This window comes from Didymella exigua, assembly GCF_010094145.1.
Source record: "Didymella exigua CBS 183.55 unplaced genomic scaffold M421scaffold_30, whole genome shotgun sequence".
In the NCBI taxonomy this organism is placed as follows: domain Eukaryota; kingdom Fungi; phylum Ascomycota; class Dothideomycetes; order Pleosporales; family Didymellaceae; genus Didymella; species Didymella exigua.
The window spans coordinates 274,739-292,458 of record NW_022984804.1 but is presented as its reverse complement, the minus strand read 5'-3'; the positions used below and the strand labels follow the sequence as shown (position 1 = coordinate 292,458).

The window sequence follows — 17,720 nt, the reverse complement described above, 5'->3', positions numbered from 1 at the left end:
GTTGATCTCAAGCGATGAGAAAGCGTCGCGGTTCTACGCGGGATTCTGTTCGCGTTGATGCAGTCACGCGGAGAGTGTTGGCGAGATGGACGCACGAGCTCAGTGAGTGGTTGCACTGACATCCCAGTACTGGATGACGCGACGACAGACACGATGGCGACATGGACTGCAGCTTCACCAAGCGTCAGTGGCACGCCAACTCCAGTCCTGTCCACTGCAAACGCATCGTTTGAAACAGCCAGTGCAAGTACGCTCTAGCAACCTCGTCCGAGCGCAGGCGCACCTCTGGTCGTGGAAGCGTCGGGTACGAATGCCACTGCACCGGACTATGTATTCTTCTCAGCATGTCTTGTAGTCCTTCGTAGAAACCATTGTCGCACATCGTCAGACCATCGTGTCTGTTGTCAACCTGCCGTCCGGACTGTGCCGTGTACCCGCTCATTAGCCCTAATCGATTGGTGAAGCAAAGTCGGAATTCCAAACTATCGACACGACGCCTTTGACTATCCCCGAAATGCCCTGGGCGAGCTGACGCACGCTCTTACGGAAGCATGCTACACCCAACGCAGAGCGCTACAAAGCACTTAACCTAGAGCTTAGTCTCAGATTGACAGCATCGACAGCCCGTCTAACCGGCGGAGCGTGAAACACGCCCTCTTCGCGGCCACCAGAGGCCACGGCATGGACATCCACACGAGCACAGCAGAGCAAGGCCAAGCGTCGGCACGTCGAGCGCCACGATGTCTTGTCGCTGGTGTTGGTGGCTGCGGCTTATCGTGCGGAGCTAGGAAAGGGGCCCCTGGCTGGACCAACGACACGCAATGCAACGGCAGCGAATAATCTGCGCTGAAACGTGAGAGACGTGACCCCCACCGCAATAAACATGGGAAATAAACGTGTGAGTGGTTTTTACCCGCGAATGTGTATATTGATTATCTTGTTATACTCCTAGAGTCTGCAGATTTTGTTGTCGTTTGCTTGGTAACAGAGTGCGCGTGAGGTGAGGTGCTTGGGATACACATAGGTAGCAGCCACATCACGGCCCGAGGCAAACGCCACTATTTCTACGAGCAACACTGCGAAAGTACGAGCGAAGCAAACATCAAGATCGGTTCTTGAGTGCGGTACCGCATTGGGCCTGAGCAAGCCTCAATCTCAGCCGAGGACCCTGTGCAAACGCATCGAAAGAGAACACCTGAGGAACCGAGATTGCGTGTATACGAGCACCTGCATGGCACCATCGCTATACCCAAGTCCGTCAGTTTGCCGAATCTTACTCAAACAGAGCAGCCGTGCCGTGCTTATCAGAAGCGAATTTCTCTCTGGATTCTAGAGATCTGAACGTTTATCCTCGACCTGGACGGGCCGCAAACACTCGCACAACCTCTACGAGGCTTTTAGAAGACTCCCACAAGACTTCAAAAGACTCTCATAGGCGTATTCCACCGCCGCCTCGAAGACCAATCCCAACCCGTCACCGTCGACCATCCACCATCGACTATCGACCATCCACCATCGGCTATCGACCATCCACCATCGACTATCGACCATCCACCATCGGCTATCGACCATCCACCATCGACTATCGACCATCCACCATCCAACATCACCATCCAACATCACCACCCCTTACCCACTCAAGTCGAACAAATCACCACCTCTACCCCACCATGTCGACAAGCGCAAGCACAATCGCAGTCAGCGTGTTCGAGCTGGTAGCGTTCGTAGGCATGATGGCCATGCTGTTCAGCAATCTGGGCCACGGGGGGTTCAATCCAGGGGCGGCTGGGCAGTGAGAGGATTCGATTGCATGCCGACGGAGGGGTGAGACGGGGAGCACATGGGTGAACTTGGGGCAAAATCGGGCGCTTTAGGGGGGGAAATGGGTGTGAATGTGGGTTTTACTATTGTTTACAGCGGCGCTGGGCAGCGTGTGTGATTTTCTTGATTTGTTTGGTTCGTTCCTGGAAATGCTGTGAGATGACGCCTGCCTTATTCCCCACCCCGACGGCGCAATGCAAGATAGATGCCCACCATGGTGTCAAGCCCACCTGCGAGCTATGCAGCCAGTGCAGTCGCGACCTCGGCTGTGGATGCCATACTGCCGTCCACTATGGCCGAGTCAGGCACCTTGATCCTCTTGGCGTCAGGCTCGTCCCGGTCCGTCTCGTGCTTTGCCTCGCCCTGGTCGGCGCTCTGCTCCTTCTCGCCCTGGTCGGCGCCCTGCTGCAGACTGTCCTTGACCCGCTGACGCTTCTGCGCGGGCGTCAGCTGCGCGTTCGGGATGCCGAGGTGTTGGTCCACGACACGGGCCTTCTCGAGCAAGTCGCCCTCAGCGTCCAGCCCCAGCGCCCTGATGACGTCGGTGTAGCACTTGCTCTGGTTCATCCTCTTGTACGCGTCCTCGCGGCCCGGGATCATCTGGCCGAGCAGGTATTTCGTGTTACCCCAGCGGTTCTCGACCTGGAGGGCGAGCTGCATGTACTCGGCGACGACCGTTTTCCACTGCGACTTCCACTCGTGCGGGCCGCCCTCTGCGTCCGGGCGGAAGCATGACGGGTTCTTCTCGGCCTCGGTCGCGATCATGGCGCCGTCGACGCTGAACTCGCGCATGAGCTGCAGCGCCTCGGCGCGCGAGGTCACGTCGCCGTTCATGACGCAGGCGACGCCGGCGGTGCGGCATATATCGCCGACCATGCGCAGCTGGTCGCGGATGGCGCGCTCGCGGGGCCGCATGGGCGTGGTCCGGCAGTGCACCGTGAGTCCCGTGATGCCCGTCTTCACCAGGCGGGAGACAAGCGCGCGCGTGTCGGCTGGGTCCTCGAGGATGCGGATCTTGACGCTGATGCCGATCTCGTAGGGCTTGCCGACGTGCTCGACCAGGCTCGTCAGGATGTCGACGAGCAGGTCAGGCGTCTTGAGCAGCGCGGCGCCCATGCCGCCGGCCGTGCTGAAGGGCTTGGGACACCCGGAGTTGACGTCGATGCCGGCCACGTCGGCGGCGACCATCTTGGCGGCCTGCACGGCGCGCTCCGGGTTGGCCGTGCCCATCTGGTAGATCAGCCTGCCCTTCTCGAGCTCCGGGTGAATGCGGTAGAGGACCGACTCGCGCCTCTCGGGGTCGAGGTGCGGGTTCTTGAGCTTCGACGTTGGCAGCCGCGACCACTCGAGCGTGTTGGTGTGCGGGTTGAGGCGGCGCGTGGTGCCGATCATGGCGCGGTCAATCGTCTCGGGGCCTGCCATGTCAGCGTCTTCTCTGTTACCCAATTTCCTCGAGTCTCACCCCACACCAGGTCCGCGCCGTACTTCAGCGCAAGCAGCCGCGACGGCAGCTCGCCCGACCGCACCATGGGCGCGAGCACCACGCACCCGCGGAAGTCGACGCCATTCTTCGGGATTGGGACACGTGCGGGCTCGGGGGCGGCCATGGCTCGTGTTATCGTGCGCAGAAGAGGGCGTAGCATAACATGCTCGACGTGGGGAGCGGCGACGACAATCATCCAGTCACTGTTCGGTAGTCCGCAATTGCATTTCTGCCGCGGCCCACCGCTTCCGCATTGGGTATGCATCCACCGCCCCGCAGCTCTGCAGCGCTGGGTCAGCCCTTGATCGTCACCATCCGCGTTGATCATTCAAGCTACTTATAGTGTTGAGGGCACGACAACTGTAAGATCCCGCCGAGTTGCACTCAATTGCTGTTCTGCTACTGCGCTATTAGATCGTGCATTTCCGAAGAGAGGCGCTGAGCCAGATGCCTGAAGCTTGCGTATCCAGCACCTTTCAGCACCGAGGCGAATTTGTAACCAATGCAACGCGTGCGGTCCAAACCCTGCCTTGCAGACGATGGTACGGGCGTCGTTCTGTCAGAGTGCTAGACAGGTCCTCCCTGCCATCGATACCTTTGATGGCATACCAGCTGTCTTCAGTGTCACGTGTTGCCTTTGCATGCACACCGTTGCTCAATGCATTGGGAAGTTGGATCGTTGTACTTGTCTGGTCGTACTCTGTTCATGGCTGTAATCGTGTCGGCGACGCTATCTTACTCGCACGTCGAGAGCATCTTTCTCAGGACGCCCATCAATGTGCCATTTTCTAAAGCAGCAGCGACCCTTTCCTTGTCTCCCAGTTGCTTGTTGACAGCCTCGTCGGTGCTGTGCGTGCCTTTCTTAATGCGTACGTCGATACGGAAGCGGGGAGGCAGGGCCTGTTCGAGCCGAACGCGTACCCCCAAGCCAATGACAGTAGCTAGTGAGCAGTGCGTGATGGTCGGCGTGATCTCAACGACGACCGTGCTTATGGAGGATTGAGGAGAGACAGGGGGCAGGATGTGGATGTCTGGGAGGTTGACCACTGCTAGTGAGCCTAGTGACAGCGGGTGCTCTGGGTCAGCAATGGTGGAGATGAGGTCTATCAAGCCACGATTAGCCTCTGCTACTGTGGACGTTCTGACATGTGACAAATACCATAGATCTCCTGCTCGTCGATGTTCTCAACGTCATCGTCAGAGTCACTGGCCGACACAGGGTCGTCGAAGGGGTCGTTCAAGTAGTTGTAACGTGGTATCAAGTCATCAAACAGACCCGAGCCTCCATCGTCGCGCTTTGCAGCGTTCGATCCGCGGCGGCGTGAGGGCAGGTCAGAGGGGTTCAGGATGGTGGGGTTGGCGTTGTCCTTGTCGAGATCCATGGCGGCTGCAACAGCTCCTGTGCCAAGCTGTATGTTTATGTGTAGGATGCAGGATCACTCTAATAGCAGACTGTTGTTACAGAGTCGTGTGGCTGCATCGAAGGTGCGCCTTTGTCGTCGTGGTTTTTGCGCGAGGAGCCACTGCCAAGGCACCCCACCAGCGTTATTGCTTGAGAGGCTGCAGCTGCACTGCACCGGCAAAGGCAGGCGAGAGATGTACCAAGCGATTAGCAACTCGGCCACCACCGCAACGGCCGACGGCAGCGGGCGAGGTAAACCAGTCATTAATGAGAACGTCAGCAATTTCCCGACAGATTACCCACTGATACAGGGGAACATCAAGGTTTGTGGGGTCGTTGTTCACACCCTCAGGACGTCAAAGCCTGCCTAGCGCTTTCTTCGAGTATCATCAGTACCTCCTGCAAGTCATTCACTGCTTTCGCTTCTCACACCCCAAAGTCTTTTCACGAGCATCCCAGTAAGAGGCTATCCCAATGAGCACACCCACGGCTTACTAGAACGCCGATGTAGCCGACGTAGCCGTGCGCCGTAGGAACAGAATCCCTCCGTATACCTGGAGTAAACTCTGAAGTTCCAAAGGCACGTGCTAAGGTTCACTAAGCTCAGTCTGAGTGTCAGGGTCTACTCTCAGATCTTTCCTTACTTGTTTACTACACCGCTGCATTCACACACTAGTATGTAGGCTGCACTATAAGGTGCATATCTGTCTCAACTATAACCTCTGAAAACTTTTGTAACCCAACAATGTCTGGCTGTTGTGATGCAGAGGTGTAAGTACAAGGGAGACCTTTGGTGTTCCTCACAAGTGGACGACCACATCGCCAAGTCGGCAGCTGCGGGCTTTTCGAAATCCGATGTCCTCTTGTCGGGATATTGGGATGCTCGTTAGCACTTGGCACATTCATGCCGCTCTGCGGTCCTACCTCGCTGGCTTTTCGTAATGGTCAGTAGGAGCCAAGAGCAGGTACAAGTTCCAGACTGTCTGGTGGCCACTTTGAGCGTGAGATGCGCAGCTTGTTGGGGAACAAGTTTTTCATGTCATCTACGACCTTCATCGAGAGGCCAAGGACGCTTACCCTAGCCCGCATGGCTCGCTGGGGTCCTCGATTCGGTAAAGCATCGCACCGGTCAGCGCCCAAGCTCTCCATGCAGCGCACACGTTTGTGACGACAGTTGACAGCTTCTGCCGCTAGATGCATCGAAGCTTGCCCGTGCCTTCCGCGGCAGAATGTGGGACCGCCTTGCAGTTGGAGGGTGCAGCGGTCAGACAACACGACTGTCGACCTGATCTCTGCAACCAGGCTTCCCTGTGCACAATCAGGAACGTGGTCTCGTCGAACAGACCCCTGCCCAAATACCCGGGTCACCGGTGCCAGCAATGTGGTTGGCCGCACACGTGCCGAAGTGTGCATCAAACCCGTCATGTTTTGGGTGCGGGAGCAGCCGATCTGATTCACATTTGTCCTGGGAGGCATCATCCCAGGTCATGCTCACCAGACCAAATATTTCGAGATAAAGAGTCGACGGCGGCATGTCAGCGGGGTGGATTGAGGGCGCCGTTGAGCTCATGGAACAACCTTGTCACTCCAGCCAAGCCATCAAGGCATCTTCTGTACCAAGTCGTTGTCGCCCAACTCTCACCCCTTGGCGGGACACAACGGCTGATCAGCCGCAGCATTTGTTGCACACAACTGCTACCTTTGAGGACAGACCCGGCAGATTGGTACATGAATCATCAGCCTTCGACGAAAACATGAATCGTCAGCCTGCGACAAAGCGTAGCAGATTTCGTTATCTGAAAAAGTAATGCGAAAACACAGTCCCGTGTTCGATTCATGCAACCCCGTCCCCACCCAGTCACGATGTCGCTACCAGATTTGCATTCGCGGAGGCGCACAGCGAGCGCGCGTCGAGAAGACGCTGTGACTTCGAGAAATGTCGTTTATGCAGGCTTCATCGATGGTGAGGCGCCTGCCGTCTGAGCCCTGCATGCCTGGCCGGTTTTTATTCGCCGAGGTAACATCACGAAGGCATTCCAATTCAGCCATGCTTCCGACACAAGTGCAGGCGGGATTAGGTATATTCGTGCCCAACCAGGCGGAAAGCTCTGTCAAGCGTGTCATCGAATCCCAGATCGTGGAGATGTAGCCGACGGATAGTGAGAAGCCGAGCCACGCATCTGTAAGGTAACGTGGATGCCATCAGTATACCCTGCATGGACCTGTGTCAGTGTCGCCTCAGGCTACGAACGTGGTGCACACGGCAAACAGCGCTTCTGCCCCTTTACACATCTGCTTTGTTGATCTTTACAACTCACAAAAGGCTGGGTAAGGCATAGAGATTCGTCATCGAGGCTAGCACCAAGCGAGATGCAATTTCTATGGACAGGCCCACCCTGCCGTTCGCAGTGCTGTCGACCATGGAAGCGTTCAGTACCATGCCATGTGCAGAGATCCACTTTGAAGGCAAATGGCATTGACACCTGAAGAACAATTAAAGTCGTTGGAGGCGCAAGACCACGACTCGGGGGTTCGTAAGCGCCTATCAGAGCAAGGCCCTCCAACCCGCGTGTGTGAGACGTCTAACGGGCGGCTCTGAATTTGCTGTTGCACGATCCAACATGCGCGTCCGCCGCCACATACTGTCTTGGTCTTCCAGACGTACGCACGTTGAAAGAGACAGCTGCTTCAATGTTTTGCACCTAACAGCGCTGCTTCGAGAGTTCTGTGTCTGTGTGCGACAGGCAAGGCCACCAGCTGTCAGACGTTTGCCCTCGGCATCTATAATAGCAGCGACATCCAGCACTCGCGAACCGCAGGTCTTTCCCGTAGACCACTATTCTTCGATACCCACTTTACCAGAACAAGAGAGCCAGCACACCCCTACGGCCCAGCGCCAGACACCCCCACAGCTCCCTAACGGCAGTTCCCAGGTGCTGCGGCACGCTCCTGCAGGTCGCATCCATCGTCCCCTCACGGCGGGGCGTTCGTTTAATCCTCGCCCGCCCGGCCTGTATCTGCCCCTTCAAACACTCGTAGTCTGCACACACAGGCGCCACTGCAGCGTGAACCACGCTGCGAACCTGCTGCCCTCAATTCTCGAACCCCCGGCATGCCAGACGTCGTTCCTGCCTAGGTCCCCTTATGCCTTGATCTACCGTATAAACTAACATTGCCCGGCGTTGCGGAGATTTCGCTCCCGTTGTGGAAGTGTACATTAGCAGCTTTGGACTACCTCACCGCAGCCTTCAGCTGAGCTTTTGGAACCCCTCGATTCTCACTGTCCCCGTCAGTCAGCGGACAGCGGTCCAGATTTCGCGCAGGTCAGACGCGCCCTGTGATTGGCCGGCTACAGCCAGCACCTCGTCTACTTTAGCGGACCGCCGCCAACCCCGCGATCGCAACCACCGACGCCAGCAGCGCTGTTTAATATAACGACGGTATGCCAGAGACGTCAGGACGGCCACTGCTGCCCCAGACGGCACAGATGCAGAGCTTCGCCTTTGCGCCGCCCACGCTGGCGCCGCGTGAGAACCAACGCAGTGAGTTGCGCGCGCGCCGCAACCTGCCGAAGTAGAGGGTCTGACTGACATGGCCGAACAGACTATGTCTTCGTCGACGAGCACAACAGGCACAAACGCCTGAAAGGTGCGGAACACCAATGCAAGACTTGTTGCGCTGCTGACTTGATGTAGTAATGAGAGCATGTGAAGGATGTCGCAGGCGCAAGATCAAATGCGACGCTGCAACCACTAACGCCTGGCCATGTGCCGCGTGCATCCGTCTGAAGCTCAATTGTGTCCCTCCCACTGTCAGCTACGACAAAGACTTCAATGAAAACTCGCAGACCTTCGAGCTGGAACCAAGGCCCGAGGAGTATGCGCCGCCGGGCGCGCCTTCCCAGCACGACTACCAACGCCATGCATCCATGCCACACATCATGCCTCACCAGATGCCACCCAATCTTCCAACGCCGGTTTCCGCGATGTATCAGTCGTCTCCGTATCCCGAACCGCAACCGCAGGAGGCCATGCATTATCCCACTATGTCTCAGTCACAACAGCAAATGAGCTATCCACCTCAGCAGGCGTACTCCCAAGCATCAGCTGCAGCACCAGCGATGGTCATGACCCCACCAGAAACTGAGCCTCACTGGAGGAATGAATCTGTCTCGAGCCTTTCCGATGCCTTAGGTGAACTCAAGATCGATCATACAGCCATTGCGCCTTACATCACCAATCAGAAGAAAGCGCTTGCAGAAACACCAGCACAGGAGGAATACGAAGTACAGCTGCCAGCCTCGGTCAGTTTGGATCACATTGTCCGCATTCCACAAGAGATGATGCCTTCTGAGGAGCAGGCACTGCATTACTTCGATTACTTCTTCACCAACATCCACCCTTACGTACCAGTCGTCAACAAGTCCTACTTCTACCAGCAATGGCACAGTGCGCGCGACTCCATCTCTCCACTTATGCTCGAGGCCATTTTCGCGTGCTCGACAATGATGCTGGGAGATGCCGAGGAGGGTAATAAGTGGTTGGCACTCGCCTCTAGTCAGTCTCCACATCTGTAAAAGTGAGACACGCTTGCTGACTTGGTCCAGAACACGAAGAAAGCTTCAAGGACGTATCTCGACTGAGCACGATGCAGGGAATGGTTCTCCTGGTAAAGGCACGTGAAGGCTCTCCCAAACGTGGTTACTTCTGGCGCTCTTGGATGGCTGTCGTCAGTCTCACCGCCATGGCAAAAGACCTGGAGCTGCACGAGCACTATGACACGCACCAGATGGGCAGATCTTGTGGATCTAGCGCTCACGATTGCATTGCCAAAACAAGAGTGTGGCAGATGTGCCTTGTATACGAAGCCATGATCGGTGGACCCCAAGGTTAGAAGATCAAGTCGATTGCGTGAGACAGACACTGACGAAGCTATAGGACGATACGACTACAGCGTTGAGCTGGACACAGTGGACTTCGATATGCCAAGACCCACACCTGGCCAGGACCCCTCAGAATTCCAGATTTCCCGTCAATTCATCCAGTACATTCGAATCGCAAGGAACGTCTACCTTTCAGCTTTAATGTATGGCAAGCTACGAAAGAAGACCACAGACTGGGCTCTAGATCCATCTTTTGTTGCGCACAACGCGGATTTTTCGCTCTGGCAGCGAGAACTGCCTGATGACCTCCAGATTTCCTACCCACCAGACAATTCGGCACCTTGGATCCCATCGCATTACATTGCAAACTTGCACAGCTATCAAGCACTCGCTATCGTAATGCATTTCAGACCACAGGTCAATGCAGTAGCGGAATCTTACGATGGCATCTGGAAACAGCACATGATGACATGCTACTCAGCTGCGAAGACTATGTGCAAGCTCCAAGAAGCGATCCTAAAGACGTATGGGATGCCTGGCTTGTTGTGCATGTTACGGGGCATGAGCTTTACAATCTACGCGGTCCTCACCTGCACTATGCTTCACCTGGTAAGCTTCTGAGACAAACCTTCGTTGCCAGTGCTAATCTTCTAGGTTGCCATCACTTGTCCAGACCCAGACATCAACCGCGATGCTCGGGACTTCTTCGTGAGACACATGCGTGTCCTCGAAGCTTGCGCTCCGTCCTGGCCAATGCCTGAGATGCAAGCTCAGGTCAACAGCTTGCGTCAAGCTTTCTCAGCAGACATCTCGAAGCCATTCGAGCTGAAACCCACATTCCCCTTCGGAAGCCCACAAGTGGCGCCTCGATCAAGTCCTTTAAGCAACCAAGGCTCCTACCGACCTCGTCACCCGAGTCATCCTTCGCCGTTAGAACAACCAGGTCAGATCAACTACCATGCCCACCCCATTACTCCACCAACATCGGCGTGCGACCTCGGTTCGAAGACTGACTCCCCTGTAGCTCAGTCGCTGGTCATGATGGCGTCCGGTCAACGTGCGCCTCAGTCAAGTGCGGGTATGCAGATGCAGGAGAATGTGCAATGGAACCCGCAACGCATTTTCGAGTAAGCTTGTGTATAGGTCGATGTCTCAGTCCGCCCACTAATGTGTTGCAGTCAATGGAATGTAGCGTTTGGTACGCCTCCCCCCACCGCGTCCTCCTCGTCTTCCCCGCCGCTAAGACCCCCACCTTCAGGCACGAACTACGATATGCGCCCTCAGGACTCCAACTCGCCAAACTACCAACTATCAAGCGTTTCGCCACAGCAAAGCGCCATCCAAGGAGCACCAGTCCAACTACCTACGACTTCAAGTTATGCCGCTGCGAATCCATCCTACGTCACCCCAACCATGTGGCAAGAGGTTGTTGCTAGCTCTTTCCAGCCCGGGTCCAAGAGAGGATGGGATCAGGGTAGCTCCTCAATGGTCGACCAGTCGATGTACAAGCGTGCACGATGATTTATGAGCAAAAGGCGAAGCGCAATGGGTTGAGCGGGGTCGCGTTCATGCTTGCACATAGAACCATGAACGGATCGCGTTGGCCTTCCTCTCCTACGGTCTTTTCAATGCGGATGGAAGGCTCCTGCGAGTCAGAGATTGACACGCTGGTTGGAATTCATTCACAATTTCGACAGTCAGGCCACGTGTACTCGGTTGCATCGCGCGGTGCTGTCTCTGATCATCATCGACATCAGACAGTTCGACCGTTGAGCATTGGCGGACATATGCGGCCACGAGCCTGCACCTCGTATCTGCTGCACGCCGGCATGTTGTGTGGATACCTCAATACTGCACGATTGAGCGGTACGAAAACCGTTGAAGATTAGCGCAACTGTACAGTATCGATAATTTGCCTTGCAATACAGACAGGGAACGACGAAAATGACGGGCATACGGGACAAGGGTCATCACCATCTGGAATGGTCACTACTGTACATTGTAATGCACGACTACTTCTGGCCGACACAATTGCGGTCTTTTCTTAATCGACCTTCCTCATTCGTACATCGCGTCTCTCAATCTGATTTACGAAATAGCGGCCGCTTCCGACTGCGACAATACCTGATGATCAACTCGAACCTTTATCTGAGCTATGATCTCATGCAGTGGTCTTTGCATCATGTCTCCGTGGGGGGAGTGCCAATGTATCTCCCCTGCACAGGTGATTTACGACCGAGCCACAAACGCGAGCACTACGAGTCTCTCCGGTGGTTTCGAAACAGCAAACAAGTCGCAGTTTGATCCACAGGACGATGCGGCTCTCAACATCTGGAAGCATCATGGCCGGTGGTCACTTCAACGACATCGCTATACAGTGCATGCACAAGCTTTTGCGTTCAAAATCAGTAGTTATACAGATCCTGCAACCGAGCCGCCCTTTCCATCCAACAAGCACATACATGCGTTGCTGTATTACGCACGCTCGCAAGCCACTCGCATCAGGATGACTTAACCAGCCTTCACTAAAAGTGATGGCTCAAGGGCATGTCACCAACAGTCCGGATCGTGTACCGGTATTGCACCAATGAAAAGCCCGCACGTGGGTACGTGGGGCACGCGCTTGATTCTTTGTCCCTTGCGCGACCCTTGTCATCGTCGACGGCAGGCAAAAAATGGCGACGGTGACACACTCCTGTCCTTGACTTAAATGGGCAATGTGTCCAGAAATTCCGCTATGTACATGCAACAGTGCGGGTGAAGGCTTTCGGCGCACCCTGCAATAATGGTCAGGAAACCACGTAATCCGAGCCAGCGGCCTGCAGTCTCTCTACCCACTACCTCCTTCAATTCCACTCATTCAAATTTTGCGCCCGTGCGCGAAGCAGTAGCGAGCACTCTCAGACATGCACAGTCCCCGAGGTACAACCGAGCAGTGCGATTGGCTCGTCGGAGAGATTTGCATGTGAAATGGCGCATGGATGCGCTACGATTCAAGGGACAGCTTCCATGCTGTAGGGTCAACGCACGGGCGTCTTCGTGTAAAGAGCAGCGCTTGTCCGCCCTAGGACTGACGTGAGTGCAGTAGTGCAGCCGTCGCTGCACCAATTCACTGCACTGTAATATGCAGAAGGAAGCAATGAAACGAACTTGTTCGATGCATTGAGTACAAGCCTCAGTGCTGCACCTCCTATCTTAGCATCATCACCTCTGCGGCCTGCCTGAGCCTTGTTGAGCTTGCAAGGCTGATCCAGCCTCGATCATCGACGGTGGTCCTCATATCGGTACCGGGTAAACCGGGAAAGAACACCATCACGGTCCTATACCCTGCACAACGGCAGCCGCACCCTGTCTCACATCATGCGGACGGGCACGCAGGCAGTCAGGGCCGCATAATCCTCCTCGACCTCCAGAACTTCCACGACTGGCCGAGTCATGCAACGCAGCCACCGAGTGATGCTCTTCCTTTTCCTTGATTTGCGGGCGTGGTCGGAGGCAGTTCGAGAGCGTGACCTAGACTGCTCTTGGTCCTTGGATGGTCGTTGAAGTAATGTTTGATCCTTCGGGAAACTTGTTGTATCAAGGGTATGGTGAGGGTGACGAGGCAATATATCGAAGCGTTGCAGAAGGATTTGCTGGGGAGTCGCTCTTGCACCTGTGGCGGCGGTCTGTTTCTCCAGGTTTCATTGCCACTGTGGGTGCGCTGTCAAGCGTTGCCCTGATTGGCATATGGATGTGCAGCCTTATGCTACAGTCCCTCGACTTCTGTTTGGCCTCCCCACAATCCTTACCGACATGTTGGAGCAACAATACCGGTACCTCGCCGTGATTACGGAAATTGACTGACATGACACGACGCAGCTGGCTCATTCACACTGCTATTGCAACCCCATGGTCAAGCACGGCCCACGGAGATGATGGCAAATGCGAAGCAACTTCATCTCATCACGTTACACATCGGCCAACGCACGTTTGCTATCCTGAGGCCATCTGTCTCCACTTTTCGAGACATCGAAGTCTCGACTTGCGGAGCGATGCGGATGTATCAGTCGCAGATGCCAATAGCCTGAAACCTATCTTCTCACACTGCTCGCACAGAATCGTATGATGCGCCCGGTATGCTCGGATATCGATGCGGCGTGATAGAGAAGAAGAAATAGTGGGATCGGGCCGAGTGATATACTACCGGGGGTACTTGCCCGAGCATATCCCTTCTGATTTCAGCTTTGTTGCGAGTCTTTGAAGATATTGTCGTATTGCAACGTTACATTGCTCCATCAAAGGCGGAGCACAATAGCGAAATCATTTTCGCACTCAATGTCAGCTCAATAATCGCGACCGGGCCATCCCGCTGCACCGTTTTAAGTGCTAACACATTGCAAGGTCGTCTACACGCTCATTCTGTGCCGCACACTCCTCGCCATTTCTAACGTCTGCACCTCTACGACCTGTCTATCTCACCCGAAACAAGTGCCTTTGTCGTCGTTGTAATGTCTCTTGTCTTCTTATCTCACCAGAAAAGTTGTCGAGAAGGATCACTATCTCCTTCTCCAAGGCTTGATGCAAATCGCCTGTAAAGCTCCAATTGCACCAACTCGGCGATTCAACATGCGACGTGTTCGGGACTCACTCAAAAAGTCTCACCATCGTTTGATCGATGCATAAATACATACTGTCATACTAAAGCAGCCATATCGCAAATCCTGAACACCTATGATAATTAGTATAACTGGTAAGGGAACCAAGTAAACAACTCCAAAGCTTGTGTCTCTGGGATGCAATCAAGAGCCGTTCTTTTACCAAATGAGCGCAATTCCAGCGTACAAAGCTTTGACGTCACCGTAAGGTCGCGCCCGCCCTCACTTTCACTTCGCCTCGTCTCGCGTAGCTAAACTTGGCGCAATATTTTGCTCAACACCATGCACCCCGTCACTACCAGTGTATCTCCAGCGCACAGCGATATCCACACCCCGCCCAGACAGCATGGCAGCAATACCGCAACTAGCACCAGCTGATGTGCGCCGGGATCCAGAAGCTGCCTGCCGAGCTGCTGGAGGGTGTGCTTCTCGACACCATCAATGACATTGCCTCGCCGATTAGTCGCGATGAGGAGGGCGAAAGCGTCTTTTGCTGGCAGCAAGAGCTAACGGCTGACGCCTCCATTGCAGTGCACGCTCTACGAATTCGACGGATCTCATGGCGGGTTTTCGGCAGAGTCTCGGTGAGACTGTCTTCGATATTGGCTCGAAGCAAAGTGTTGATGAACTCGTTTCTATTGCTTGAGAGGCCTATCTTACGTGGTGGGTTCGAAAACCTACGTCTAGCTGCGACGTCTATACACGGTCTCGCAAGAGAAGGTCTCGAGATGTTCAATCAAATTCAGGAGCTATATAAGTCCTGGCAGCCAGGCATCTTCACAAAGATCTCGCACTTACGATGTAATTCTAAACTGTTCTTTTCCGACACATAGTCAAAGATCCAGTCATATGTCAAGACACTTACCCGCTCACTTCGCGATTTCATCCACGTAGAAGACGTTGCTTACATATGGAACAACGAGGTATTCCCGCAGCGCTATAATGATGATGTGGTGTGCGAACCCTGATGGTTGCGGAAGCAGTATCATTGCCATCAGCGCTGAGGCCTGCGGTCCTCATATCGGTCTGAAAGTTGTTCTTGAGGCTCTAGTGAGAGCTGGCATCAGGCCGCGCACGCTCGACCAGCAGTCACACTCGATCACCCATGACGTTCCATCACTTCCAAACCACGGCAATTCTTCTCTGACCTTTGTGAACGAACTGGGTCACTTACTTTGAGAGATAAGTGATATCCTCGGGCCGACACGTGGAACCAACAGATCGTTGAGCCCAGCGTCATTATCACGAAGACAGAATTTCCGCTTGAGAAGTCGTTGACCATCGGTCACAACAAACTGTAGCTCACAGATCCCGTTTACTTTCCTAAGAAAGATAATATACCGGCAACACAACACCTCACTATCATCGACGGCAATCCAGACAAGGTCCAAGCCAAGTATTTGCTGGAGCAATATGGGAGACACCTGTAAAACTTGGCTCTAATAATTATGGCGCAGATCGTTAATACGACTTCCTGCGTAATATGATTGCCGCTCCGAATCTGGAAACGTTTTTTGTCCGGTGAGGGACAGGCTCTTCAAGCCTTTCACTGGCTACCCTGGACATTGGATCCTGTGGAAAACGAGCATCAACAATGTGGATTTAGCGAAGAAGGGTGTTCTGAAGCCACGTATGTTTCGAGAATGGTGGCAGGACTATCTTGTCTGGCTTGAAGCGCCCGGTGATACTCTTGGTCCCTCAGAGGTGTCCTAGTTATGGATCAAATCGGGTTATTACTAATGATTACCTGACCTCATTCGGCATCAAGTTTGACATGCAATCAGGTAAATGAACAGAAATCGCGGAGGAGACTAGCACACTGTCCAACGATTTACCTGTACCCCACTTCCATATGGCTTCTTGCTCTAATACCACTTCTCTCTCGTATCCTCTTGATCGTGACTTTCGCCTTCGCGACCACCTCGTTCTCCTTAATGCCTAAAAGATCGCCTTGACTGACTAGCACTCTCCCATCGACCATGACATACTCCACCTCATTGCCTGAGCAATTGATCAAAGTTGTAACCGGATCAACTCCGCCCTCTAGCACTTGCTCAGGATCCCAAGGCGCACTACCAACGCCCTTGAGCGCAACAATAACGATGTCCGCCTTTTTGCCTACCTCCAAGCTGCCAATCTGATCTTCCAACCCCAACGCCCGCGCACCATTGATTGTCGCCATCTCAAGCACCTGATACGCCGTAATAATACCCGCGTGTTCGCGGACACCTCCATGCAGGATAGACGCCAGATGCATCTCCCGAAACATGTCGTAGGTGTTGTTGCACGGCGCGCCATCAGTGCCTAGAGCCACATTGACGCCGGCAACGAGCATGTCGGGAATCGGCGCGACTCCCGAGCCGAGCTTGAGATTGCTCGTTGGATTGTGCGACACAGTGCTTTGAGTATCGCGGAGGATGTCGAAGTCGCCTTCTGCTGGATCTGGATGTACGCAATGTGCAAAGACGCTCTTAGGTCCTGTGAGATTGGTAGTCTGACAGAACTGGAAGGGGCTGCAGTTGTACGAGTTTCGATATATGGCGAGATCCTTGGGTGCTTCGGCGCAGTGCATGGTAAGGCCGATGTTGTGCGCTCTTGCTGCCTCGCCTATTGCGGCATGTGCAGACATCGGCGAGCCACGTGGCGTGCCTGCTGAGAGCCACATGTGCAGACGATCTTCGCAAGACCCATGATGGGTTTCATGGGCTTGTAGTGCAGTTTCGATGGACATGGACTCTACATCGCGGTCTCTTAGATCTCTCATGTTCAGGTCCGGGTTTGTTTCGACAGCTTTGACTAGTTTGCCCTACGATAAGTCAGCATTGATCAGTGAAAAAAAGACGATCAGACTCACCAGACATGCTCGTATCCCTGTCTCCTGAACAGCCCTGACGACGTTGTCGAGTCCACTACGATGCGTCAACATAGCTTCGAGGAAGCATGTAGTTCCGGTCTTTAGCATCTCCGCTATTGTGAGCACCGAAGCTGTGTGACCATCTTGCTCAGCGTAGTTAGCTTCCAGCGGCCAAATGGCGTCGCAGAGCCAGCTGTGTAATGGAAGGTCCTCTGCTAAGCCTCGAAGTAAAGACTGCGCAAGGTGGGCATGTGTGTTGATTAAGCCGGGAATGATGATCTTGTTCGTGCAATCAATGATTTCAGTCGTTTCGTCTGTGTCTGAAGTGAGGACATCGGTCTTGTCAATTGCGGTGATGCGATTGTTTCGGACGAGAAGTGCCCCGTCCAGGATAATCTCTCGAGCTCTGTTGACGGTGATGATGGTTGCATGGATGAACAATCGCGAGCTACCACCGTTACAAGTTTCCTGAAGCATCGCAACTTCCTCGCTTGAGTGAGATATTTCTGCTCTGAGCTTGAAAGTGCTGGTGCTCGCCGAAGGTGGTCGATGCCGAGGGACAGGTACTTAAGCTGTGCACCAGCAGATCTGAAGGAAGCTATCTTGACTTTGTTGCCTCGCAGAATCAATCTGTGTCTACG

General features: G+C 54.4%; 5 protein-coding genes across 5 annotated transcripts; 1 reads left to right on the top strand and 4 right to left on the bottom strand.

Annotated features, from left to right (window-relative positions):
* Positions 1-1,827: 1,827 nt before the first annotated feature.
* On the bottom strand, positions 1,828-3,330 carry M421DRAFT_423922 (FMN-linked oxidoreductase). Its single transcript, XM_033593604.1, has one exon. It carries the CDS (start codon positions 3,241-3,243, stop codon positions 2,059-2,061), a length of 1,185 nt encoding a protein of 394 aa, XP_033445617.1. The 5' UTR covers positions 3,244-3,330; the 3' UTR covers positions 1,828-2,058.
* Positions 3,331-3,556: 226 nt separating this feature from the next.
* Positions 3,557-4,953, bottom strand: M421DRAFT_423920 (uncharacterized protein). The gene is made up of 2 exons (XM_033593603.1): positions 4,464-4,953; positions 3,557-4,407 (listed from the first exon to the last, which is right to left on the bottom strand). The coding sequence occupies exons 1-2, from the start codon at positions 4,684-4,686 to the stop codon at positions 4,040-4,042; spliced, it is 591 nt and encodes a 196-aa protein (XP_033445616.1). The 5' UTR covers positions 4,687-4,953; the 3' UTR covers positions 3,557-4,039.
* Positions 4,954-5,651: 698 nt separating this feature from the next.
* Positions 5,652-6,131, bottom strand: M421DRAFT_94810 (uncharacterized protein; the record flags this gene model as incomplete). Its single annotated transcript, XM_033598239.1, has 1 exon — positions 5,652-6,131. The coding sequence occupies one exon, from the start codon at positions 6,129-6,131 to the stop codon at positions 5,652-5,654; it is 480 nt and encodes a 159-aa protein (XP_033445615.1).
* A 2,017-nt stretch (positions 6,132-8,148) lies between these two features.
* On the top strand, positions 8,149-11,109 carry M421DRAFT_94809 (uncharacterized protein; the record flags this gene model as incomplete). Its single annotated transcript, XM_033598238.1, has 7 exons — positions 8,149-8,248; positions 8,310-8,354; positions 8,402-9,262; positions 9,313-9,594; positions 9,644-10,197; positions 10,243-10,715; positions 10,767-11,109. 7 exons carry the CDS (start codon positions 8,149-8,151, stop codon positions 11,107-11,109), a joined length of 2,658 nt encoding a protein of 885 aa, XP_033445614.1.
* Positions 11,110-15,730: 4,621 nt separating this feature from the next.
* On the bottom strand, positions 15,731-17,701 carry M421DRAFT_259989 (5-methylthioadenosine/S-adenosylhomocysteine deaminase n1). The gene is made up of 2 exons (XM_033588682.1): positions 17,080-17,701; positions 15,731-17,031 (listed from the first exon to the last, which is right to left on the bottom strand). The coding sequence occupies exons 1-2, from the start codon at positions 17,554-17,556 to the stop codon at positions 16,057-16,059; spliced, it is 1,452 nt and encodes a 483-aa protein (XP_033445613.1). The 5' UTR covers positions 17,557-17,701; the 3' UTR covers positions 15,731-16,056.
* Positions 17,702-17,720: the final 19 nt, after the last annotated feature.